General features: G+C 38.7%; 2 protein-coding genes across 5 annotated transcripts in view; one reads left to right on the forward strand and one right to left on the reverse strand.

The window, feature by feature from the left end:
• The window catches only part of LOC115224408 (tubulin delta chain-like), a 16,983-nt gene extending 10,100 nt beyond the window's left edge, over positions 1 to 6,883 (reverse strand). The window contains exons 1-3 of one of the 3 annotated variants that reach the window (XR_005003769.1): positions 6,657 to 6,883; positions 4,779 to 5,200; positions 3,745 to 4,120 (exon numbers count right to left, since the gene is read on the reverse strand). Coding sequence is in view for 1 of the 3 variants with exons in the window: in XM_036513197.1 (XP_036369090.1) it covers positions 3,721 to 4,120; positions 4,779 to 5,159 (781 nt within the window). In the remaining 2 variants the exon portion in view is untranslated. Of the gene's footprint in view, positions 1 to 3,720; positions 4,121 to 4,778; positions 5,201 to 6,656 lie in introns of all 3 variants that reach the window. The other 2 variants (XR_005003768.1, XM_036513197.1) reach the window with 2 other exon arrangements.
• Positions 6,884 to 7,915: 1,032 nt separating this feature from the next.
• Positions 7,916 to 27,770, forward strand: part of LOC115224391 (HEAT repeat-containing protein 6) — a 30,175-nt gene continuing 10,320 nt past the window's right edge. Inside the window, exons 1-16 of one of the 2 annotated variants that reach the window (XM_036513485.1) lie at positions 7,916 to 8,299; positions 9,080 to 9,187; positions 10,016 to 10,156; positions 12,215 to 12,324; positions 13,103 to 13,217; positions 14,492 to 14,587; positions 14,736 to 15,197; positions 16,146 to 16,268; positions 18,004 to 18,080; positions 20,463 to 20,592; positions 21,428 to 21,527; positions 23,629 to 23,886; positions 24,255 to 24,513; positions 26,059 to 26,140; positions 26,989 to 27,081; positions 27,188 to 27,322. In XM_036513485.1, coding sequence (XP_036369378.1) covers positions 7,994 to 8,299; positions 9,080 to 9,187; positions 10,016 to 10,156; positions 12,215 to 12,324; positions 13,103 to 13,217; positions 14,492 to 14,587; positions 14,736 to 15,197; positions 16,146 to 16,268; positions 18,004 to 18,080; positions 20,463 to 20,592; positions 21,428 to 21,527; positions 23,629 to 23,886; positions 24,255 to 24,513; positions 26,059 to 26,140; positions 26,989 to 27,081; positions 27,188 to 27,322 — 2,595 coding nt within the window. In that variant the 5' untranslated portion in view covers positions 7,916 to 7,993. Of the gene's footprint in view, positions 8,300 to 9,079; positions 9,188 to 10,015; positions 10,157 to 12,214; positions 12,325 to 13,102; positions 13,218 to 14,491; positions 14,588 to 14,735; positions 15,198 to 16,145; positions 16,269 to 18,003; positions 18,081 to 20,462; positions 20,593 to 21,427; positions 21,528 to 23,628; positions 23,887 to 24,251; positions 24,514 to 26,058; positions 26,141 to 26,988; positions 27,082 to 27,187; positions 27,323 to 27,770 lie in introns of both variants that reach the window. The other variant, XM_029795280.2, reaches the window with a different exon arrangement.

Raw genomic sequence — 27,770 nt, forward strand, 5'->3', positions numbered from 1 at the left:
TTGTCTAAATTATGCAAAAATGAAAATAACACCGACATCTCATTTTAACAGATATGTTTACCAAAATTACATAAAAATATCTTGAAATACTAAGGAGTAAATTTATTTAATAAAATCACCACTGGCTTCAACCATAACCTCCAAACGACTTTGGAATTTCCTCCAACTCTTCTGGAAGGTCTTGTTTAAGTTGGTGAATGCTGCCATAATCCTTGCCTTCAGTTCATCTTTGGTGTTACAAGGAGTTTTGTTGGTCTCTCATTCAACTGTGCCCCACACATAATAATCTGGGGAGTTAGGTGGCCAGAAATTTGGGATGATGTAGTTGCAGAAATTGTCTGACAGCAATGACTAGGTTCTCTTGCTTGTGTGGCATGGTGCAGAGTCCTGTTGCCAGACACAGGATCTTCCAGCAACCACCCTCTTTGCCCAGGGCAGCACTATCTCCTCCAGGCACTTGATGTAGGTGTCTGTATTGAGTCTGAGACCATGTGAGAAGATGAATAGAGGCATAATGTCATCATCACTAGTTATCATTCCAAACACCATGATGTCGACTGGATGTTTGATTTTTATCACTTTCAATGTTTTGGGGACATGGTAAGCTGACGGTTGTTCTGTGTGTTCACCATCTGGCCCTGGCAGAAATTCTTCTCATCTGAGAAAAACCAAAGCATGTTAGAGGGGATGCTTGAGTTTGTTCAAAAGCTTCAGAGTGCAGTCTTTCTTCTTGTCCTTGATAGGTTGGGATAAAAAATTGGCCCTTTATTCATTGTATGAGGAATACTGAATGTCTTCATGAACTATTCGCCTGATAAGAAACTCAGACACTCCGATATCCCTGACGATGGACCTGATTGACTTGGAGGCATCATTGTCAATCATGGCCTGGATCTCACCAGAAGTTCTTTCCTTATCAGAATGATCAGAGTGTGCTTTCCGAGCTGCTGTGCCTTCATAATCACTATTAGACACATCCAACTCTTTCCAAATCCTCTGCACTCCCCTCAGATTCACACCCAAACACAAGGAGGCTTAGCAGTATTTCGTCTGCCACTACGTTGTGAATTCGAATTCTGACGGGATCAACTTTGCCTTTCATCCTTTGGGGGGGGGGGGTGATAAATTAAGTAGCAGTTGCATACTGGGGTCAATGTAATTGACTATCCCCAAATTTCAGGCCTTGTGCCTATAGTAGAAAGGATTGGCACCCAAACACTCTGAAATGTTTGTATTGAAGCTTCGAGCAAAAATGCCAAGCAGTACAGCATGCCATTTCTAAATTTCTCACAGAATGAATTGTGTCATAGTGCTATTTTTTTTACAGACGGTGCCCAACTGATCCAACTGTACTGTGTAGTCAACAAAATCAAAAACAAACTCCGCATGCACAAAATTAAAAATATAAAATGGCGACAATTTACTCATCCTACCCTCTGTGTGTGTGTATATATATATATATTATATATATATATATATATACACCTTATAATTATCTTTTGCCACATAAGTGTCAATAACAAATTGTTAAAACTCAATAATATTCTTACACTTCATAGTATTACTAAGTCCCAGCAACATGGCTGTGTGGCTCTGGATTTCTATACAAAGAAGCAGAAGGTCAACACAGAGTACAATATTGATAAACGAATGAAAAAAAGAACAGACATTACATAATCACCATTCCTTAATTCTCAGTTTAGTGGTGACTGGCCGGTTGAAAGGACATCCATCCAGCTATAAAACCACATTCCATCACTCGCTACTTTACAGTTCATCAGTCAGTTGTAGGAATGGACATCTGACCAGCAGTGAAGTCAACTGCTCTAACAACTAAACTATCCCCTAATCCCTCACATCAATAAAAAATTTTCAAAAGTTGATCCCAATAAGGTTCCAAACACAAACTCTTTACTGCACTTCCACCTAAATATATGAGGACAACAAAGAAACTGATCAACCACAACAAGACACTCCAACTGCCCAACACAAAGAAAGAACAATAATGGGTTGGGTTTTTTAAAAAATATGAACAAGTTTAATAAAATTTTGTATGTTAAACTGAATTGTCTTTAGTTTTTTAAGATTATAAATCCCAGATTTTTGTCCAATATTTCCATCATTTTGTCTGGATCCAATAAACCACAAATTTGTGTCCAATTCTTTACACTTTCCTCTTGTTTAAACTTCAATATTAGAAATCACTCAGTTTTGGCATGTCTGGTCTGGTTTGGTATATCTAGGGATGATGGGAGCTGGTGAGGCTGCTCTGAGAGAGGAGTTTTCTGTCCCACATGTAGAGCATACATACATGAAAGCACTGGGGTACGGGGAGCTCTCAGATATTAGAAAGAGGACTTCTTCTCAGCAACACAGGGAAAGGTCTTTTAGACTTGCATTTCTGAAATCCTTTAAATATTTCCTTCCTTCATCCACCACAAACAATATGCTTTCCCAGACAAGATTCATTAAAGAGAAAGCAGTGCTGCTGTATGTATCTGACAGACCCAACCTCTCTCTCACCTGGTAAGAGACTGCAAGTTTAGATATTTGATAGTTCCAGCTTAATATCTTGTATTTTGTTTCAGCCATTGGAAGACACCTTTCTCTCTCCATCTATTATCCTTTTTAACTTCTCATCAACTGGCACAAAGTCACCTCCCTCAACACGACTCCCGCCAGTCAAGGGGACTTTGTTTTGTCTTGCCACATTACTTGGTACCTCTGCTGGTACTGGTACCACAAAAAAATAAATAAATAAATAATAGCTCTCAGTACACTCTGTAAAGTGGTTTGCATTAGAAAAGACATCCATTCATAGAAGCCATGTCAAAACAGACAAGGGAACTTGCAAGAACCCTCTGGTTTACCAGCACCTGTCAGACTATCCAGCCCATGCCAACATGGAGAATGAACATTAAATGATGATGATGATGGCGAGGTATGTATATATATGTACACACACACACAGACACACACACACACACATATATGTATATAGCGATATAAACTCAAAGGTCTTTGACTTGTAACTAGTTTGATAAGTGCGAATGCACGAAACTCTTGGACTTTGAGTCACTCTGTTACTTCAGCAATATATATATATATATATATAAACAGTATGGGCTTATTTTAGTTTCCATCTACCAAATTCACTCACAAGGCAATTAGTTGGTACAGCCCTAGTAGGCTCAAAGTGTCATGCAGTGGGACTGAACTCGAGACCTTGTGGTTGCAAAGCGAGCCTCTCAACCACAGCAGTCAGTGTTGTAGGGTCTAATCCTAGTTCAGTGCTGAAACACTGTTTCACTTTCGGCTCAGTTGCCTGGTTAGTAAAAAGGTAACTCAAGGGAGGTAATAACAAGTTGATTTCTCTCCCTTGGTAATATTGCCATCGTCTAGCTGTGTCGCGTGCAACTTCTGTTATATTTGTTAACATTCACAAAGACATAAATTATCCTCGTTTAAATATTTGATGTAGAAACATCTTTAACCCCTGACATTTGAATAGGAGTCAGGGAAGGCTTCAGGAAAGTGTCTTTTGGAATCCTTTAAAACAATTTGGCAACATTGATAGTACCAAGTAATCTAATTATGGTGGATCCAGAAAGACTTCAGGCTACAGGGAGTGGGTGACTTTGACTGTAACTGAAAGCAATTCTAAGGATAAAAGTGAAATAAGGAGTCCAGTGGATGATGAGTGGGAAGGTCAATGCTTACCAAGACAATTGTGAACAGTTTTACCAGTGTTAGCTTTGTAAACAGGCTGGAGGAGGCTGGTCAGTTGGTCAGCTACAACACAGTTCATGTTCTCAAATGTCACTTGCTTTATGTGCAGCCGTCGGGTGCAGATATCTTGCAGCTGGTCATTATTGATGAGCAGGATGCCATCCGATGTCTGGTAAAGATTAGAAAGGGTCAACAGTGCATTATAGTTCTGGACAATCACTTCTCCAGTGTGATATGGCCAGATCACTTGGTTCAAGATGAAGGCATTTGGGTAGACATCACGAAGGCAGCGAGTAAGGTAAGCACCGACACCAGAACCTGTGCCACCAGCGACACTCATCAGACACAGGAAACCTCCAAGACAATCGCATTTTTCGGCCTCTTTTCGAATCTACAGATTTAAATGAAAAGAAAGTTTAATCTTTAGTACAAATGATTAAATGAACGCATTGAAAGATTAAAGCAGTGGACTGGGACCAATAAGAGATGACTGTGAAGATACAAGTTCAATGCCTATCTAGTTCAAGCATTTTTCAGTCTACAAATTCTTCAACAAAAGATGTTTGACTTATTAATAGTGAGAGAAAGGGCACCGCTATTAAAGACACAGCTGCTATGAGCCAATGTATTGGTCTCTATGCAAATACTCAACCAGCTAGGAACAACAACTAAATCTTCTTTACATCACACCCTACTAACTTAGAAAAGAACAGATACTTATGACTGAAGTGTCTTTAATCATTGGTTTCCATGATCAGAGCTGATCTAGGGTTAAACAACAACAATAACACAGGTCTACAATGACTCCAGTAAATGTAAATCTAGAAATTTGTGTAATCATCCAACCCATGTAGGGAAGGGAAAATATTTGTCACTAAGAATTAACATTATCTCATGATCGGATAACAGAAATGTTTGACAATAAAAATAGTTAAGAGACAAGAATTAAATTTTTAAACACATCAACTCTGCATCATATGTTGAGTACTTTTCCATTTGTGGCTGGGTGGATAGGTTAAGAGGGAGGGGGTGGTAGAAAAGCAACTCACCATATTCATTACAGTTTCCTTTGCTTTGGGTCCACAAGAGAGAAAACCGTTGGCCCAGTTATTACCTGATCCTCTCTGATGACACAGCTGTTGATTAACTGGATACCTCCACAAACCCGACCGCCTGGCTAGTTGGCATGTCTGTACAATCACTTTTGGTTCCATGTCGACCATGACGGCCCGAGCTTCTAAAAGACCAGCCAATCCACTTTTTGTTTTGCATTCGACAAAGAAACGGTCAATGGCTTCTTGAATGTAGTTCTCGTTGGCTCGGGGAGAAACATGTGGATTTCTGATGTGAAGGTCTTGTAGCAGGGTGTTGTAAAATTCACCCCCTATTTGATTCCCACACTGACCCAGCTGTAATGTCACCACTGACATATTTGTAGGTGAGGCTTGTGGGGTCTTCAGGAGACAGGGAGCTAGAAATAAATTACAAGAGAAATACACTGAATTTTTCAAAATAGAATCATTTTCAAACGACACTTGTATCTAATTTAGGCAATTTTTTTAGGAGGGGTGGAGTTAGTCGATTATATCGACCCCAGTGTTTGAGTAATGCTTTATTTTATCGACACCCGAAAGAATGAAAGGCAAATTTGACTCCAACAGGCTTTGAACTCAAACCATAAAGAGTTGGGAAAATACGAATAAGTATTTTTGTCTGATGCAGTAATTAATAATTGTTTGTGACATAGGTACATGGTCACAGATTAACAGGTGGATTAATTGATTAAATTTACCTCAGTACATAACAAGTTCTTATTTTATTGAGAATCGAAATTAAGATGAGAGAAACTAATACTCGTTATGTTACCCTCTGGCCACAACAAGTTATAAATTGGAAGGAAGGAAGCAAAAAAGGCTCAGAATTTGTATTATATGTTTCACACCCAAGTTGTTTTATGTCGTGTACAGAATATATGACATATATCCTTTCTACTATAAGCACAAGGTCTGAAATTTTTTCTGGGTAGGATTTGGGGTTAGTCGATTACATCAACCCCACTGCTCAACTGGAACTCATTTTATTGACCGCAAAAGGATGAAAGGCAAAGTCGTCCTCGGCGCTATTTGAACTCAGAACGTAAAAACAGGCGAAATGCCGCCAAGCCTTATGTCACGTGCTGTGGGTGTAAATATTCAGGTGAAAGAGGCCTTCACACAGTAAAAAACAAACTAAAAGGGACAAACAAAAGTTAAGATAACAAATCTATATGCAACGTTATATAGCTATTTGATACGATTATTTATCCAACTGTAACTTATGACAATTGCCATACAAAAAAGAGAAACGCGATTAATTTTTCGTTTCGTTTCCATTTGCTGAGACGTTCTTTGTTTTGGATATACTCTAGTTTCGAATATTTTCCCGCTGGAAGTAAATAGATTTATTTCTTCAAATAAATGAGACAATTGTAAAATATAAAATTTTATTTGAAGAACCACTCCGCGATTTTGAGCGAAGTGACACCAGACACATTTTGGACAAGGGAGATTATAGTCTTGTAATCATTTTCGTTTATATCTAGGATTGAGTGAACGACAAAATTATTCTTGCAGATTGAACTGAAAACAAAGTGGGATAAAATTTAGTCGTTACCCAATAAATCTATGACAATCAGGAAATATCGATAGTTACCAAAATTCTACTCGAGGTAGAATCTGATCGGAGTAAAATATAACAATTTAGATACAGAAGAGAAAGGGATGTAGAATGCGAAAAGAGAGGGCATCAAATTTTGTAAACCAAGAAAAATTTGTGAGTGAAATAAGTGGTAAATTCAGACGTTTTAAACAGGACCCTGTCTCTAATTTCTCGCTCATCTCCTCACAGCATACATAATAATAATTTAACAAAGTTAAGAAAACACTTACACAACTTATTGATAATTTAACTTGTAGTGTGCGGGAAATTTCGTATACATCGGTACATGATGGTCACAGTTATATAGAAACAGGAGAGAAACAGAGAGAGATGATGTGCATTTAGAAATGAAGAGTTTGACAATAAACTATGAAACTTTTCAACTGACCAAGAACAGTGGTCAGTGTCATTGCTACCATGACAGCGGTGAATAATCAAACTGTACCTAGTGAATATAGAGACTGATAGGTAAAGCGGTATAATGAAATGATCCCCAGTAATACTTGGGTCTAACTGCGTGATTTTATGCGATTAAAAAAGTAACTCAGTAATTTTAATTATACATCTCATATAATAGAAACTGTATGGTGGGACTTATGCAAATATCAATCGTACTATAGAAAAGGAATAACGAAGAAGCAGTTTCAGCAATATATGCGGCGGCTGTCCACACACATGCTGCTGCATCAGTTATGTCTCTTCGTAGGTCTGCGCTCCTGGAGCTTTTAGAAGGGATTTATTTTAATGAAATATTAGATTAGTAATGTTTAATATTAGTTTTAGAGGCGATGCTTCGGTATATGTACACACGTAACTTTGTTTACATTTCTGAAGATAACAGAAACCCTTTTCTCCCCCCCCTAACCCTAACCCCCCCCCCCCCCATATATAAAAAAAGACACTTTTTGGAAATGTTTCGGGTACTTACACCGGTACATATACCGAAGGTTCGCTGTTTTAGAATATCTAGTGATAGATTTTTTTCCAACTTGAAACTTACAGTTACATAATTGTGGTGCACCTGAGCACTGTATACAATAATTTCATTATTATTTTTTTTATTATAATGGTCACCTTTATTTACTATATTTAAATTTATAATATTAATATATTATTCTTGGCCAGACAGCTCTGGTCGTATGATTGTATCGTCAACCTTTTATCATAGTGAAATTCTCCGAGGGTTCTGTTTTAATTTGACCGAATCCATCGAACAATAATCCTATTATAATTCCATTCTAATCTAGGGTGTTTTATATTGATGTATAACAAAGCCTTAAATTGGTGGAAGTGAGCAGTGTAAATGAGTACCTGGAGCCCGGTACCTGAGGGGTGGTGTTTAATTTAAAGGTCCTGGAAGAACGGAGGACAAAATTGTAATTTCAGTTTAAATCTGTAAGGCATTAAGGACAGCTAAAATTTTAATATACTTAATGCATGGGGCAATAAAATGTTAAGTAGAAATAATTAAATTTATTTCGCCCGATTTCTGATAAGTAAAATACGTAACTAAGGCTGCGAATAGGTTTCCAGTTGGCGTACTTGACAACCTCTTCAATGAATCAAAATGTCAGCCGCAACAGCTGACAACAGCAACATGTACCAAGTGGACCCCGGTTCAATCAGAGATAATCTGGGACTGCAGAGCAACAAGTCACAACTAGATCATGGTTCCATGAGAACAGACCTTATATCACACAGCAACAATACGTCGCAATGTTCTAGGCCCGATTTCCTGGACATCTTCCACCGTCTCATGCAGTTCCCAGTGGATGAGAAGCAACCGATGGAGTCCAATGCAAGGTTAAACAAATTGATGGACGAGATCAACCCCTTTTGTGTCGGACAATCTGTTGCCGTGTTTCTCACGGAGGTAAATAATAATTATCGTATTTCTGCGTAATGTCGAAATATTTGGTAGTATCGTAAATACAGGAGAACATGAGAGATGGACATCATTCCATTCGCACCCAGAAGGGTTTGTCTTAAATGTCTCCTAATTACATACACTCGCGAATTCAGCCGTTCTCAAACTGACGAATACCAGCTCACAGCAATGTCACTCTATCTCTCTCTCTATATATATATATCTATCTATCTATCTCTCTCTGTATACATATATGTGTGTGTGTGTGGAATTTTTTTATTACATCTCACCTGTGATTTCCATCCATATAATCCTTCCCCCTTCGCCATTGTGTTGAATAAATTTAAACCCTTTTATAAAACCTAGCAATTGGTCCCCTCTCTTTTTAGCCCTAACCCGAACTCACTCTATGAGAAACACTGCCCCTAGTTAACAGCTCTTCGAGGGACCTCGACGCGATCGTTCGATTTTTAAAAACAACAACCGAATGTCCTTTAAATCACATCTCACCATCTTAAAAAAAGGGGACACATTGAACAATACTTATGAATATACCAAAAAAGGGAGGGATGGTCCCGACTGGCACGCTTTCCATTCTTATTCTGCTTGATCAGTGCTGGTGTAGGGCTAAATAGTTGCTAAATCTCCGAAGCCTTAGATATATGCTGCTTGTTCTCACTAACAGGAACGCTATTAGAGATATCGGTTCAGGTGTGAACCCACCTCCACACTTTCTGACGTTCGTTATTTCTTATGGCACTCTCACCGAGTCTTGTTTGCTTCCAGGAAGGAAACCAGTTGCTCTGTAAACTGTGTATGTTGATTCCATACAAGGAAGAATGTCTGGTGATGAAATTTTGTCACACTATTTTTAGTGTTCTAACCAACACAGAGGTAGGTTAACCTTTTAATGTTTGTTTTTCTTTTCTCTCATTAATAAAAATGTTTATATTTGTCGTAATTCCGATTCAAGTGACACTCTATGTCTCTCCCCATGTTGACACGGTAACATCGAGTTATGTCCCTTAACCCAAATTATATCCATGAGGTAAAATATTAATTCCAAATTTTGGCACACGGCCAGCAATTTTGGGGGAGGCGGTAAGTCGATTACATCGATACCAGTGCTCAACTGGTGCTTATTATTGACCCCCAAACGCATGAAAGGCAAAGTTGATCGCAACGGAATTTGAACTCAGAACATATAGACGGATGAAATGCCGCCAAGCATTTTGCCCGGCGTGCTAACAATTCTGCCAACTCGCTGCCTTCCCATTAAGTAAAATATTACAAATAAAAATATCTTTTTGTCACAACTTATTACAGGAATTATGATAATTATAGCTAATTAAGGGCAAGAAAAATATTAATTTTCTAAATGATATGTAAATGCTTTCTTTCGTTTCTTTGAAAGTCTTTGATATCTGCATTAATATATATTAATCACAAATGAACTCCCTTCATTCAAGGACTGTCCATTATCTCCCTATCAAACCGATAACTTGCAATGATAGACGGGAACGTGAAACTCTGAGTAACAGCTTTTGTTAAATTTCTGCTGCTTTGAAATAAAGCATATTACTCTACCTCTGGTATTTGAGTACTCTTTTTTCCACCTTGTTTCACATTTTATGTGTTTACTCCGGTATATATATATATTATATATATATATATATATATATATATGCATGTATATATATGTATGAATTTATTTTTATATAGGGTTCATTGGAGGATAAATGTTTCCTAAAAGTAACCAATTTCTTAATCCATGGATTGGAACAATCTCCCAAAGGAATCATTCCTGATATTCTTTCTACTTTGGCTGTTGTTCTTCATGACAATGGAAACAGATTAAAGAAGGTTTGTTGTATTCTCTCTCTCAACAATTCAGTTTTTGCATAATTAATAAGCTGTTAGAACAGATAGGCTGTTGGAAATAGCAGCCAAACTCTCTCAACTCAAACTTATTTCCTACCTTAAAGAAATGGATATGACATTGGATAACATTGTGAAATATGGATTCAGGTTCAATCTCTTTGTGCCATACCTTGAGCAAAGTCTTGTGAGTGAGAAACGGTGTGGAAGCCTGCTGGTTGAAGACCATTCCTGTTCTTGGGGATGGGTTGGATCCATCACCTGGTTTACTATCACCCTTGGCTAGATTTAGCAGAGTCTACTCTGTTGCAAGGTTTTGGGTCTGTTCTTCAGTTTGAAGATAACTTCCCCAATGGCCCAGAGACTTTGGTTGGCATTATGGATGCTGCTCTGCTGCTATTCACTAAACCAGCCAAACAAATCTATGCCTTTCTCTTAATTATAAGACTAGCCTCAGGTCGTCCCTCATCAAGCAGATTTATTGTCATAGATGTTCCAACCATGACCAACTTTTATTCCTTAATATCAGGAACCACATTGTCCAGTTTGTTCTTTCATCATTATCATCATCATCATCATCGTTTAACATCCACTTTCCTTGCTGGCATGGGTTGGATGGTTTGACTGAGGGCTGGCAGGCCAGAATCTAATCAGCACCAGAATCTAATCTGATCTGACAGAGTTTCAACAGCTGGATGCCCTTCTTAACACCAACCATTCCGAGAGTGTAGTGGGTGTATTTTACGTACCACCAGCATGAAGGCCAGTCGGATGGTGTTGGCAACAACCACACTTGAATGGTGCCTTTTGCATGCCACCGGCACAGGACCAGTCAGGTGGCATTGGCATCGACCACGCTCAAATGGTGCTTTTTATGTGCCACCGGCATGGGTGCCAATTAGGCAGTTCTGTCATCAGCCATAACGACTTCACTTGACTCAACAGGTCTTTGCAAGTGCAGTATATTGCCCAATGATTGAAGCATACTCTTAAATGGGCTGGTTATGCTGCACTGGCATAGGCCACGATTGTGGTCTCAGCTTACCAGGTCTTCTCAAGCACAGCATATCTCCAAAGGTCTCAGCCCAGGTCTTCCTGGGTCTACCCCTTCCACAGGTTCCCTTTATTGCTAGGGTGTGACACTTTTTCACACAGCTGTCCTCATCCATACGCAACATATGACCATACCAACGCAGTAGTCTCTCTTGCACACCACATCTGATGCTTCTTTATGCACACTGACATTACACATTCAGCGGAGCATACTGGCTCCATTTCTTGCGAGCTTACGCATGTCCTCAGCAGTCACCACCCATGTTTCACTGCCATGTAGCATGACTGTTTGTGCACATGCATCATACAGTCTCCTTTTTACCCTGAGCAAGCGGCCCTTTCTTACCAGCAGAGGTAGGAGCTCCCTGAACTTTGCCCAGGCTATTCTTATTCTGGCAGCTACACTCTCAGAGCATCCACTCCGGCTACTGACTTGGTCACCTAGGTAACGGAAGCTATCAACTCTTTCTAGTTTTTCCCCCTGGCATGTGATGGAGGCTGTTTTCTGCACATTTCTTTGCTAAAATAGCAGGATATGATAGGAAGAAGATTTAGCTGCTATTTCCATTAAGTTGAGTGACATGTGGATGTCCTGTCATTGGCTTGAAACACAAATAAGTGATGAGGGAGTGTATGCTTAGTGTTCTGGTCCCAGAAAGATTAGAGGAAGAGCTAGGATTTGAACTAAGAATAAAGAGAATTGAAAGTAAAAACTTTTTTAATGTCATCAATTGCTATGTCAGAGTCTTTGCATGGTCACTTGATCTACTAGAAATAACAGCCAAATGCCTCTCGAATCATTCTGCTGTTTTATATCAGGACACCACACATTAGACAACGTAGTTCTCTATATTCCTAAAATGACAGGATGGTCATGGTTGAAATGGCCTTGCTTGTAGTTTTGTTCAGTCAGGGTTGATCTGAAGCTAAACAACAATTCCATCAATCTAATAATAACAATAATTGTCTTTCATTGTATTTTTCTTTCAGTTCTATGAGTTGCTGCTGGGCGAGACTGGTTTGTTTGTAGAGTTGTGTGAGTCGACAGAAGATGGCGTATTGAAAGGACTCCTCTGTTGCCTAGAGAACATTACTCTCAAGTACGGAAAACAACATTTTATTAATCACATATAATATTTATTGTTATGATACAGTCTTTAGTATTATATCACATATAACATTTACTGTTATCATATAGTCGTTAATGTTATATCACATATAGGTCAAACTGGAGCTGTTTCTAGGCAAGGCAGCTTTGTTGTCTATGTAATATTCAATGTTATATCCCGGCCTAATTAAATTCATAAAATAACAACTTACTTGAAATGATGTCACAACTTACATCCCATCACAACACACAGACAGATCTTTTGCTGGAGAATTTAAGTTAATTTTTGCCAATTTACCATTGTTTTTGTTCTTTTTAAATCTAGTTGGTTTCTTTACCTTATAAAGCCTTCCCAAAAGGAGACCCTTTCCTTAGCAACACAGTTAAGAACTTTCTAAACTTCTGCCTTCATTTCTATTCATTCATTTCTTTTGTTATTGTTGCAACCATGTAACCATCTCCACCCCAAATTAGGAACCCAGCTAACAGAAACAACCATCTGCTATTTCTAATTAGCTGCCTTGAGCCCTGATTTATAACTATTCCTCAACGTAATATTATATGTGAAATCCTGGTTCTCTCTCTCAGAGACCCTACTCTGGCTTTGACTCAATTGTAACAATTCCTTGTTACAAACCAAGCAAGTCCCCTTGTCCAGATGTCGTTGTAATTATGTAAAATCTCTTATTCATTAGTACTTTGGTCTTTATTGTGTTGACCTTTGGACTTTTGGCTAAATAATGAATCTTTTTCTGCATTTTTAATTTCAGGTCAGGAAATTCCCCATACATGGAGGAGAAATATGTATCAGCATGCATCGATATTTTCTTGAAGATCCTCTATGACATTCCAGGTTTAACTATGGACATCCTACCAAAGTGTAGAGTATGTATGACCCTTCAGTACCACTTCACACTCTGCTAATTAGGTACCTTTGTAGAGGGAGGGGCAGCTGGTGGTGTTCAATCACTTTTGAATTTCTTGGATTAGGTCTGCTTGAGCAACACTACGGTCATGTGTGGCCACCATCACTGAATCCTTATTGGAGGTACACCACCTGAACATAGACATCCTGGTACACTGAGGTACGCTAATATCCAGCTATATCAAGGTACCATACCTTAACATGAATACCTAGATGTCTTGAACAGGTTGCTGCTCCCGCTTCTAATATTGTAGAACAGTGCAACTGGTGAATTATTGTAATCCCAATGTATTACTGGTATCTGATTCATCTAGAATGGAGAAAGAAGGAAGAGGTTTGAAATGATCAGCAATGGTTGGCAAGGAGACCACAACCACACAACTCCCTAATTTTAAGTTTATTGATTCTCATCACAAATAACTTTAAAAAGTAGTGCAAGAACACCACAACACATCACCCTTCCGACCCCTAATTAATGATTTGGACTAAAGTTGAGTGTCCATCTTTAGATCAAATTGGGGAAACAAAAGGAATGGCACTAAAATGCCATAAAACTGTCACATTATGTATCCTTTTATATTTAGAGAGAGAGCAGCAATTCAGTTTGTCTCTGGTCTAATTCAGGTACATGTTGATAAGCCACCAAAATGATAAAATATTGGTATCTGTCACACCTGAATGGGATGGAGGTGAGTTGTCTCACCTGTCTATGACTTTCAGGTGTTTTAACACCCAGTGCTATGAGGGAGTTATCTCTAAAGTGCTATTCTACAGTGATCTGGCAAACAAGCAAAACATACATTATGTTTGGACAATAATATATGTTTGTATGTACATACATATGCATGTACACACTTACACGCACACACACGTACACCATACCATTATCTGATATTTACCATATGACCAAAGATCAGAGTTCATATGATATCATCATTGTCATTTAACATCCATAATTCACTAGTCTTGACCCCTCGACTGAGGCGGAGGGTGAGTTTATACCTGCTGTTGAGAGGCTCATGTATGATAAAGGGACAGGAAGAGGTGTCATATTATGGAGGGGATCCATGACTTCTCTGTATTCCATGAGGGGACCATCAACTGACCATACCCTGTACTCTTACCATTAATAAAGTCAGTGTTCTACTTGTATTCCATTCCATTAAGTAATATGCATTACTCAAAGAATTCTAATAAGTTTTTTCCATGTTTGTTTATATTTTACATTTTTCAGATCCTGTGTCACACATTAAGAGGTCTACACAATATCGTTTTAGCTACACGTTCAGTCCCTCTTGAAACCATTGGACTTTTACTGTCAGCTGTCTGGGTAAAAGCTTCTTACTCTTGCCTTTATGTTCTTACTGAAATCTCTGATATTTATTCTCTCCACCACAATGATTATTTCACTCCCTTCTCTCCTTATATTTACTCACAGTTAATAATTAAGTGAATTAATTGCCAGTATTCTCTTCCAGAATTATGTGTTCTATGGTTTGGCCAGTTACCCACTCACCACTCCGCAGACTCTTTACCCGATTCCAATGAGTCAATACAATCCATCTGTGTCCAGTAACAACTCAGCCAAGGTGGACACAACTGGGAAACAACCTCAGAAGAAGAAGAAGAAAAAGAAACTGGTGCCCAGACGCCAGTCCAATCCCAAAGACACAGAGGACGATGTCCAGTATGGCAATAGCTTTTCATTGTTTCCATCTTCCTTACTAAGTCGTGACCTCAGTAACACCATCGAAGACCCTCTTCTTTGTAACCTTCTGGGAAACCTTCACCTGAACAACGAGTTGAGTGGGCGTGGCTATGTGAGTAGCTCTGAGTCCGAACTCTCTGACTCTGATACTTCACAGGTCGGCGGGAAACACCGATCTCATTACATCAAAGTTCGACAGGCTGCTCTCGGAACTTTATATATCATCTTTAAGGTAATCCATACTTGAGACTTCTTGATCAGTTTTTACCTGATTTACAGCTGTTGTTATTTAGCCCTGGGTCAGTTTCATTGAGTAGACCCATAATCAGAAGTATTCCAGCCATGACCTTTCTGTATGTTTAGAAACTAACATTGTACATTCTGTCTTTGGCAGGATGGGATTGAAGAACATTTGGCTGCTATTTCAAGCACATTGAGCAACTGAATATTGGATTGTTTAACAGTTGTGACCTAATGTCTTACACACACACGTGTGTGTGTGTGTACATTTAATTATATAGGCATGGATGTGTGGTTAAGAAGCTATGAGTTTTGGGTTCAGTTCCACTGCATGGCACCTTAGATAGGTGGTTCTATTATAGCCCCAGGCTGATCAATGACCTGTCGGTCGATTTGATTGATAGAAACAGGGGCAGTCTATTGTGTGTGTGTGTGTTTTACCTCTTCCAAAACCCATCTTGGTTTGTTTGCCTCCTTGTGACTTAGTGGTTTTACAAAAGAGAGATTGATAGAATATGTTATTCACCGTAAAAATCAGTTCTGGGGTAGATTGGATTGACTAGACCCTTCAGGGCACTACTCCAGCATGGCCACAGTCCAGTTAGGTGTATATACATACACATATACACTCATACAAGTATGCACACTCATTCATAGATACACATATACATACATATATTCTATACCAATGCTCTATGTCTCTTTGTATGCTTGACCTGCTAGAAGCAGCAGCTAAATCACCCTAAAACTACACCCTCCTGTTTTAAAAAAACTAGAACATATTGACTAATTAGTTCTAGATAGGACTGGATAGTCATGGTTGGCTTGCCTCTGACTGTAGGCCTGCTGGATCAGTGGACTTAACACCATGCTTCTTTAAAAAAAGAATCAATCAATATCATCAATGGATACCATTTCACTGTGGCCTTTCTTCTCATAGTTTACAGATCGCAAAGTAATCTTTGGTTACTGGATGTGTTTTGTTCCTGACGTTCCTATTGCTGGGAATATTCAACAAGTCCGCTCTATACTCACCATTATTTTACGAGACCCATCGCCCAAGGTAAGACCATCATCTTTTCTTCTTTATCCCTTTGATTCAATCTCTTGGAGTGAAATATTCTAGAACATTCAGTCTGAACACTGTCTTCCTTTCTAAAACTGACCATTGTCTCCCTGGCACAACTACCCAGCTATGTCTGTTAATACCCTGCCTATTGAAGTGTGTTTGTTGTAATAAAATATTTAACATTGTTTTAACACTGAACAATGGCCTGCAAAGAAGAGTTTGACAAATAGGGATGTGTCAGATATATCTGACAAACTTTGCAATGAAAACAAAATGAATTTTTAAACTGGAAAACCCCAAACCTTACAAATTTCACTTCATTTTGTTGGATTGTGTTTTGGGAATCAATTAAGTTCAATAAAGTCTGATAATAATGAAGGGAAATTTCTCGTAAAGTTTGCGTGAATTTATGAAAGGACAGCAAAACTGACTGAGTTTGTAGAGCATCAAATCCCACTGAGGTCTAGCTGACCTTTCATCATCTCTGGATGAATAAAATACCAATCAAGTATTTAGCTCGATTCTCTCTCTCTCTCTCTCTCTCTCTCTCTCTCTCTCTCTCTCTCTCTCTCTCTCACTCTCTCTCTCACCCTCTCTCCCTCTCTTTCCCCTCATCTATGATGCAACATGAGAAAGATCATGAAGTGGCAGTGGACAGCAACCCTTGCCCTATAAAAAGGGATGGACTGGAAACTGTCCAGGGCCCTTATGACCTGCCTCAACTCTTTTGGTACCAGGTTACTTTGCAGGATTATGCTTTACCATTGGTCAAACTTCGTATCCACCCAATGACTCTCCTCAGAAACTGGGATGCCTCTTGTTACTTGCATGATTCCAGACTGCCAACTCAGAATGTTTGGCCATGGTGCTTGATTTTCTGAGTTTGACCCTGCTTACCATGTCCTCTTCACTGAGGATCTCAATGGGTTGACCACATGCCATGTGGTCATGGCAGATGAGATAGTATCTCTTAGAGACAAGGACTGACCGGGACTCTGCTCAACAGGTTGCCAAGAAGGCCCCAGGAATTTACTGACAAATGGTGAATGCAGCAACAGCACGTTCCCCTACACCGGATGTGACATGATTGGTGAAGGAGGCAATAAACCCTTTTTATAACAAAATCTGATTACTTACAGAAAATGTCCAGGTACAGAATGGTCTGCTATACAGAATGGAACATAAAAAACAAACAAGACAAGTAAAACCAGAAGACTAGTGTTCACTTTCATGTCAACATTTTGCTATTTATGACTTGTTTCCATGACATCAATTAAATTTACATTATTTACATTCAACGGATATTTATCCTCATCTTGTTTGTTGTTAACATAACGTTTCGGCTGATATACCCTCCAGCCTTCATCAGGTGTCTTGGGGAAATTTCGAGCCTGGGTTTTCATTCCTAAGGTACGCCATATGCCCATGGGCATATGGCATAGGGATTAAGAGTGCGGCCTACTAACCCCAAGATTCTGAGTTCGATTCCAAGCAGTGACCTGAACAATAATAATAATAACATTGAAAAATACCTTTGGAATGAGAACCCAGGTTCGAAATTTCCCCAAGACACCTGAAGAAGGCTGGAGGGTATATCAGCCGAAACGTTGTGTTAACAACAAACAAGGTGAGGACAAATATACGTCGAAAATACATAATATAAATAATGTACATAATTCCTCATCTCTTAGATATAGAATCAATTAAATTTCTTTTCTTCTCTTACCAGTGTCGACTTGGTGCTCTTGGTGCACTTTCTGCCCTTATTGAGGGCACAAGACCCTTCTTGGCTGCAGCTGAGTACACGTGAGTCATTTGTTATGTTGACTTCAGTAAAAAACAAAACAATCTATACACAGCAGTTATAGTCCCAGTGTCTTTAACTGTGTCACTAACATATTTTAACCAACCTAAAGTTCTCCTATGCCTAAACACTGCTTAGTGCTGATATTAAAGTAATATATATACATACACCCACACACACAGATATATATATATATATATATATATAGTTTACTATCACATTATAAGTGGGATCAACAAAAAAGGTCCTCCATCCAGTGAAAAATAAATATCATTTTATAAGCACAATTTACATTAGAGTTTCATGCTTTAGAGAAACCATAAATTGGCAAATTTGTATAACCTGCCATGGATCTCCAAGCTTGGAAATACATAGCATATTATATAATTCTGCCAATTTATGGTATCTCTAAAGCATGAACCTGTTAGTAACTCTTTTGTAACTACGTTTATTAAATGACTAGCATTAAAGACTCGTCGTTGCCGGGTCATAGTGCTAGTGCATGTATATATGTGTACATATTACATGTACATCTATATATATATATCTACACATAAAATACGAAATACAAAGTTGTATCTTGATATTGCTAGTGATAACAATACTCAAAATATATAACAAACTGGAATTGTTAGCCCGTCTCTTGTAATTTTGATCAATTGTATCTTGTCCTCCCTCTTGTATAGAAGTGTGGCTACAATCCAGCCTACCTCTACTTCTGGTGTATGTTTGTGTGGGGGGCATTTAAAATTTTTTTCCAGCACATCCTACGTCCCAGATATAAAGGTAAAAATAAAATATTTCCACTTTGCAAGGTTCGAGTCGAGTACTCCCTTGCACGCTCCGTTGACTCGAACCTTGCTTCTATTGTGGCGAATTTACCGCCTCTGGTTAGATATTTTTCATAGTCGCACCATGACACTTTACGAAGGTGCTTTCCTCCATGTGTTCAAATCTTCTTTTTTCTCTACATTGTATACTTTATAGACAATAGTCTTTTCTTTAATTTAATTTTTTATTATCCATCTGGACTATTCCATTTCTGCACGCTAATTTTATTTTTAATTTATTCCCATTCATGTGAAACCACTTATTCAAGTTCAAGTCATTGATGCAATTTTATACCAATTGCTATTTTTACTTTTGTTATGTTACGATTATATTATACTTTAGTTTGATTTTAATTATTACTTACTACATATAATTCTATTGTTATTATTATTTTTATTGTTAAAGTGAAAGTATCTGACATAAAATAGAGAAATGTTTTTGTTTCGCTTTTAACACGTAATACTGAAATAGTGGAGAAGATATGATATTGCTATGGGCTCGCTCTAGGCAAGAAGTTGAACATTTTTTTTGCCCATGAAACTACATGGACCCTAAGTAAGACATGTGTAAAATTTGAATGAAATTGGTTGTGTAGTTCTCAAGTTTTAGGGAAACACACAGACAGACAGACAGACATTCTCAGTTTTATATATATAAAGATATATATACACACATGAGGTGGTGCTGAAAAGTTCCTGGTTTTAAAGGTATCACAGAGAGTCTGGTTGGAAGCCCAATCTTCTAAGTTCTTTTACAGAGCTTAGGAAAACTGAAGGACCACTGCAATAAGTTTGTGAATCTGAGAGGGGAATATGTTGAACAAAATCATAATTAACTGATCATCCTGTATTTTCTTTTACCTAAAGTCATGTATGTATATATATATATATATATAATATTATATATCATATATTTTTTTCTATTGGATGAATGTAAGTTCATCCTTTAATGGAATTATTTCCAAGTATGAATATGTTAATTCTAAAATGGTAACTAAGAGACAATCTCTGTACTTTTTAGTTTCTATATCAGCTACTGACAAGTACAAATATGACTTTTGCGATTTTCTGTTTATGAATGTCTGAGTCTTTTTCTATGAAACAAATTGTATAGCAACATGCAAAATAAAAGACTAGAATCCATTTTAACATCGAATCTCCTCCATTACATAAAGATGAACGAATTTGTTGAACTCTGTTTAATAAGTCATATACTTATTGTTTATGTATGTATGACTCTGTCTGTCTGTCTTGTATATACAGTCACATGATTTAGAGCTCTACATAGATTACCATTATTCAGTCAGTGTTTATCATAATTTCCTCCCTCTCTCTCTCTCTCTCTCTCTCTCTCTCTCTCTCTCCTTCCACACACGAGTGTGTGCGTGTGTGTGTGTGTGAAAGCGAGTGATGCTATTAACACTTATCTTTACCAAATGTTGTTTATATTTTATTGAAATAGTAATTCTTTGAGAATTCTACAACATATATATCAACAAGTATCTCTAAAATTCTTTGCTTTTTGTTTTCATTCTTTCTTTCTTTCATTTTCAGTGATCAAGTCCGAACTGCTTTCATGCCATTCTCCCTTGTTCTTGGGTCAACCCTGAAAGAATTACATCGTAGTTTGTTACTTGCTGTGGTTTCTGAGAATTATCCCCTCACGCTCACCCAGCTCGTGAAAGTACGTACCATTTATAGATTCAACACATTGTTCCATTGCCCAGTGGTCATTAGGCTATATAGCCATTACTGCTATACATATTTGATGAGGGATTGCCTAGCTTGCTTCTCAACCACTTGGTTCTGGGTTCAGTCCCATTGCATGGCTAACTGAAGCCTCGTGTGAATCAGTTTGGAGCTGGAAGTTCTGTCCTGTATAAATGTGTGGAAGTGCTTGTGCCGACTTTAGTATATATTGTTTTAAGGTTCATTGCTTCTTGCTTGTAGGGTTGGTCAAAGTTTATTTAAGCAGATGTTTTTGTATGGCTTGATGTCCTCCCCTTCACCAGCCCTCACTTGTTTCTGAGCAAAGTAGTATTTCCCCTTGGCCAGATATGTTCTCGCAGAATAATGGAAATCAACGACACTGCTTGTGTGACAGAGACAATCATGTGATGTCAAGACATGCACACACACACACACCAGATATCAGTCAGCATCAATCAGTGTTGGCATGGGTTGGACGAGGCTTTTTCAGGCAGTATTCTCTGGCAGGCTTCCCTTCCTGATGCCAAGATGCATCTACAAGATTCCTTTCTCAAGAAATTGCTTAACCTGGGACTCTTGTAGAAGACACTTGTCCAAAGTGCTGCATGGTGGGATTGAACCTGGAATCCCATGATTATGAAGAACACTTCTTAAGCACACACCCATACCAAGAATTAGTTTTAGTTTTGGCCTATTCTCCTCAATTTCTGTCTTGTCTTCCCAATCACCCTCTCCATTTGCCATGACTCTCACTTGTATTTCCAGTCAATCTATGTTTCTCAATAATTTTTATTTGAATCTTGTTTCAGTGTATCTCAACCCTGGTGGCCAACAGCCCTTACCACAGATTGAAACCTGGTCTTTTGACTCGTATTGTCAAACAGTTGAAGTACCTGGTCAGGCATCGAGGTATGTAATCATCAAAGCTGCATCTTCTTATAATACCCTAGTACCAAGAGACACCATCAGCTTACCTTGGTACCAAGAGACACCATCAGCTTACCTTGGTACCAAGAGACACCATCAGCTTACCTTGGTACCAAGAGACACCATCAGCTTACCTTGGTACCAAGAGACACCATCAGCTTCCCTTGGTACCAAGAGACACTGTCTCAGCTTACTTTGGTACCAAGAGAACACCATCAGCTTACCTTGGTACCAAGAGACACCATCAGCTTACCTTGGTACCAAGAGACAACATCAGCTTACCTTGGTACCAAGAGACACCATCAGCTTACCTTGGTACCAAGAGACACCATCAGCTTACCTTGGTACCAAGAGACACCATCAGCTTACCTTGGTACCAAGAGACACCATCAGCTTACCTTGGTACCAAGAGACACCATCAGCTTACCTCGGTACCAAGAGACACAATCAGCTTACCTCGGTACCAAGAAACACCATCAGCTTACCTCGGTACCAAGAGACTCTGTGATACTTTGGTATCAAGCGACTGATGTTACCATGCTTCCAAATAGATTCTACCAATTTGCTATGGCACCAATGGATTTTGCAATGTTATGAACTGTGAACTTTTCATCAATGAGATTTGACTTAGAAATAGCAGCCAAATGTTCCTCAAATCTCTTATTATTGTCTTTAAAAAAGAACAGCAAATTGAATGCTGTAAAATAAATGTATTAAGTCTACATAAAAACGGGGTCGTCACAGAATGGATTGCCTTTAGTCATAGGTCTACCCAGATTAGGGTTGAATTAGGGCTAAACAACGTCTGGTTTTCTCCATATGTTCATCATGGCACCATGCTGGTCTTCCTGAATATATTCTAGGCATGATGAATTCATTCTGTTGACAACAATGTCATGGCTCCACCCAATCTGGAGTTGAAGGATAACTGAGTGAAGTTAATGTTGTGTCAATGTTCAAGTTGTATTATTGAATATTAAGGACTGAGAGGGGCCAGAGTAGGGTTAGGGTTTGATTAGCAATAGAAAAAACTGGACAGGGGTGGGCGAATTACTGACAGAAAACTAATGAATAGGGACCAGTGGTTGCTGCATCAATCACATCATCAGCTTTTATTGGGGTCAGTGTATGCAGTATGTGATGGCTGTGTGTGTGTGGTATTAAAGACGTGTGTGTATGTACATATATATATATATATATGCGTGTGTGTGTGTGTGTATGGTTCAGTGGTTAGGGCACCAGGCTCACAATTATGAAGTAGTGAGTTTGATTCCTGAACCAGGCTGTGTATTGTGTTCTTGAGCAAGACTTTCACATTTCTCCAGTTCACTCAGCTGCGACATCACTAGTGCCAAGCTGTATCAGCCTTTACCTTTCCCTTGGATAACATCGGTAGCATAGAGAGGAGAGGTTGGTATGCATGAGTGACTGCTGGTCTTCCACAAACAACTTTTCCTGGACTTGTTCCTCAGAGGGGAAGTTTCTAGGTGCAATCCCATGGCCATTCGTGACTGAAGGGGGTCTTTACCTCTATGTAATAGGTAATATGTTAGTGTTTCGTGTGGTATAGTTATATATCAGGGGTTGTAAAAGATTAACAACTGAATTATTTTTCTATTTCATTTTGAAGAGTAAACTTATTGTTTGGGAGGCAAAATGAAGTGATATTTAGTTAAAATGCTGTTGGTAAATATTTTCAGACCTACATCAGTAGAAAGTGACTTTACAGTGTCACAAATAGGAATTACCAAGTCCACCCTGTTCAGTGGTTGGTTCAAGGAAGGGCACCCAGGTGTAAAAACCATGCCTAAGCTGATGTTTGAGCTTGACTCTCCTGCAGTTCACTGGATCCTGTCAAACTGTCTGACCCATGCCAGCATGGAAAGCAGACATTAAATGATGATGATAATCTGTAAATGTTATGATGAAGCTGACAAATACCTGCCTTGTGTTCAACAAATCTTTCCTAACCTATCAACTGACATCTTGCATTCTGTTTTTCTTTCTCTCTCAAACTCAGTTACACAACATTATGCCCGTTTCTATTTTATTCTTCAACCAATTATTTTCTGATATATTTCAGACCCTAATATCCGCGTGGCCTGTTTGACTTGCTTTGGTGCCATTGTTAGTCTACAACCAGCTTTGGCCGAAGTATGTTACATTGTACAGTCTTTAAAACCACCATCAGGAGGAAATAGTACCACAGTATCTGCTGACTGCAATACTAACGGCACCACAGAAGATGCAGTTATGGCTTACAGTAAGGAGTTCCAGTTCACAGGAGATGGCATGGAGGGAGAGGTGGTGCCAAACCAACAAGATTATATGAAATGTGGTAGGCCTTTTTTTTTTTTGAGGTTTATGTGTATATATGTGTGCGAGAATGTTAATACTCAGTGGATTCAATTGTCACTCTTCGAAGGAAACTGATGTAATGTTTGTATTCCTTGTTGACATTATGATTGGTGGTTCTGTGCTTTTAAAGAATTCTGGAATAATAAAAATTCCTTATTTGAAAAACAGTAAGTATGACTAGAAGTGCTGTTAAAAATTGCCTCAAATAACTCCCCATCTGACCCATACCATCCTGGAAAAACAGACGTTAAACAAGCGAGCATGTGTGTGTGTGTGTGTGCACATATCTCCAAACTGATTCCTCCAAACTCTTTAATTCTTCTTCTCTCCTCTTTTAATTCTCTCCAGATTGTTTTTCTGCTAGCGAACCACTTACCCCCATCAAAACTCCATCTGGATTGCAGACTCCTGTAATATTCCAAGACAAAAACATCCAGAACCAGTTGCGAAATACATCTTGGTTGATAACATTATGTGTACAGAACATCTTACCTCAACAGGTAAACAATAACGATACAAATGTGGCCCACACAACTGAACCCGTTCCAATACGTTTGGAATCTTTACAAATATTGGCACACCTCACTAAGAATTACTTCCCAATGATCAGGTAAATATCTGTTTAGAGAACAATGATATACAACTGCCTTGTTATATGGTCTTGGAGTGAAAGGCAGATTGTATGATGTCTTGTTGCTATTTTGTATTAGATTAGACATAGTTGAGCGCATGTAAGGAAAAAATCTCTTTCCTTTAAGACATAGTATTTCCATGAATAGATTATCTCATGTCTGCTTTCATCTTTAAAATAGCAAAACATGATCTTGATAGAGATTTCACTGTTATTTCTTCTAAAAAATCCTTCAGCAGGCCTAGGGTTACACCAGGATCGAGAACTTACATTTGATGGCCTCCACATTTCTTCAGATTGTATGGGATTCTCTTGAACAAATGAGTGAATGAAGATGAGAATGATGAGACTGTCTAAGACACCCACACCCTTCCATTAATTGACTTCTTTTAATTATATTTCCGTTTGGTGGATAATGTCTTCACAGAACCACTGCCAGACAGTGTCTGCAGGATTCCTCTCAGCTCTATGGAACTCACTCAATAAATTTACTTTATCAAAGTCAAATACTGTTTGACTGAGATAAAGGTTTATACTTACAAAAGCTACATCTTACACAACCCTTTTCTGTCATATGTGTGTGTGTGAGATTGTCTTTTTTTATAGTTGGTTGATGGTATTGCAGAGATGGTAACTTAACCCCCTCTGCTGTTCCTGGGCTGTTTCCAGAAGCAAGTGCCCAGCCCTAGCTACCCTAACCACCTCTCTATTCATGGATATGCTATGAAGAAAGACAAGTCAACACATTTGCAGCATCAATGAAGCTGAAGGAGATGTCAGTTATTGGTTAAGTATAACCATACATATCTGCCTTAGGGTCCCTCTCTCTGGATTTTCTGTAGGGGTCTACTCTCTTAGCATTTTCTAAACACTCAATAAATTGCTCTACAAGACAGCAGGGTTTATTATTGTTTTTATAGGAATCATGGTTTGTGCAGAGCCAGCCCCACTCTCTCATCCTTTAAACTTATATCCGTCTAGTACAAGGGCACAATCCTAGTTGTTATCTGGATGCAGGATTTATATGGAGTTACCTTCTCTCAGACAAGCAGCCAGAGTTGAAGGGCCTTATCTACCTCATGTCCATTGGGCAGCCTTCTTCCAGAGGTAATTCTAATTAACCCATGGCTGGGATCCTGGCAAGTGTCAGTACTCTGAGTCAGATTAGACCTCAGAACCATCATGGTAGTTCCACATTCCTCAAAACCCTGGAACACCTGAACGACCAGGTGCCGTTTAAAGTCACACCCAACCATCTTTGTAACGCAAATGAGAATGATGAGACAGTTGGGTCTGTGGTATGCATATTTACATCAAAAGTGGACTGAAAGAATAGGTTTAAAATAGTTGACAGTTCATGTTGTGTAGGTCTGAAAACCTTGTGGAAATCAAGTAAATATTGTTGGTCAGTGCCATAGAAGATATTATGGTGGATCCTTGTAACCTTTACTCATAGAGAAGGATTAATTATGATAACAAATTAATGATTCAGCATGTTTTTTTTATTCTATTTTTTTAATTCAGGAAAAATGTTGGACTCTTGAGAAATTTGATTCAAGCCTGTATGGAAGACAGTGAAGGGGTCCTCAAACTTCATGCCATCAAGGTACTTGTTTACTCCCAACAATCATCATCATCATTTTTATGTTCCCTCTTTCTCTGTCAGCTTGGGTTAGAAGGAGAATTTATCAGGACAATGTTCTATGGCGTGTGCCCTTCTTGAGGCTGACCCTTAATTGTGTTTCATTTGAGGTACCTTTAATTCCATAACCTCATCTGAACTACCCAACTGCTGAACATTTTGTACATTTAGGTCATAAACATTGTCACAATCTGAAAAGTGTCATTGGGAAGGATACACACACACACACACACATACACACACACACACACTAGCTTCCATCCAGTTTCTATCGGCCAAATTTTACCCATGAGGTATTGGTCAGGCTATTTGGTGAAGTTCAGCTTGATTTGGTGCCTACACATGGTGCCAAAACAATTTGTGTGGCTTGCTGACCACCACATCAAAGTGATTCCTTGTCCAGGTAACTTCACCTTTCCTGAAACCCAGATGGAATCTATGGAATAGAATTGAAAAGAATCTGGCCAATTTGTGTCCCAGCAATCAGGTAGAGTTGCTGGCTGTTATGGAAATTATCTGGGTTTCCATCAAATCGGAGCAATGTCACCTGTTGGTGTCACTCTGCACTACAGTAATCGAATCCAGAGGGAAACCAGCCAAGTACTTATATCTCAGGCCAAACTTACAGTTTGACCCGTTTGTTCCATTATAATGCCACCTTCTGATATTTTGTGAAATCGGGTTTTAATGATCTCTGTGCAGAGACCTTAAGTGTTAGTTTATATTTCATGACATCTCAGCTGTAATTAATATCTCAACTGTGATTAATAAATATTGGACTCCTAACTCAACTTGAACCCTTGTCATTTCAGTTACTTGATGAACTGACACAGGTTTTGAGTCAAGACTTACAGAACATCGACAACTCTAACGAACCGAATTCTGATATGTTCACTGTGGAACAGGTAAAGTGATTTTAACTGTTGATGTTGTTGATTATATCACCTGTGGCTTCACTGCCACCACCATCTGCATGTCTTTACATAATGTTATGATTGTTATATGTGACAGGTGTTGGAGTTCTGGGAATACCTGCTCAACGGACCGTTACTGTCAGCACTCCAGTGTGAAGAGAATAGCCCAGTGTGTGCAGCAGCCTGCGACTGTCTCTCTAACATCGGTTCAATGATTTTCCCCTTGCTTCCTGTAAGTATTACGTTTATTATTACATCTGCCATAGTGTGCAAGGAATTCCTTAGCCCCTGCTATCAGTAACCCCTTTAGTGCCTGCTAATGCAATAATACTTAGCTTAACCATTCCCATAATCATGGTTTCCAGCCATGAAAAATATGCCTTGGAAACCTGACATACACAACAGACTTAGTTGATCGTTGTTGCGTGTGTGTGTGTGTGGGGGGGTCAGATGATTGATGGTCATGATGGTAAGACACTGTTAGATTTGTCCAGTCTAGTCTAGCTTAGAGAAACAGATATTACATGATTGTAAAAGTTATAATGCTATCCATATCCCATTGTATCTCAGGAATCCAGGTTCATTACATTTCGTGGAACTGATATCATTTTACTAATAATAAATGACATCTCTATTATAATGTCACTGTTTATGCCATTGTTATGAGCTGAGCTGAGATG

The sequence above is a fragment of the Octopus sinensis genome, linkage group LG25 (assembly GCF_006345805.1).
Source record: "Octopus sinensis linkage group LG25, ASM634580v1, whole genome shotgun sequence".
NCBI lineage: Eukaryota > Metazoa > Mollusca > Cephalopoda > Octopoda > Octopodidae > Octopus > Octopus sinensis.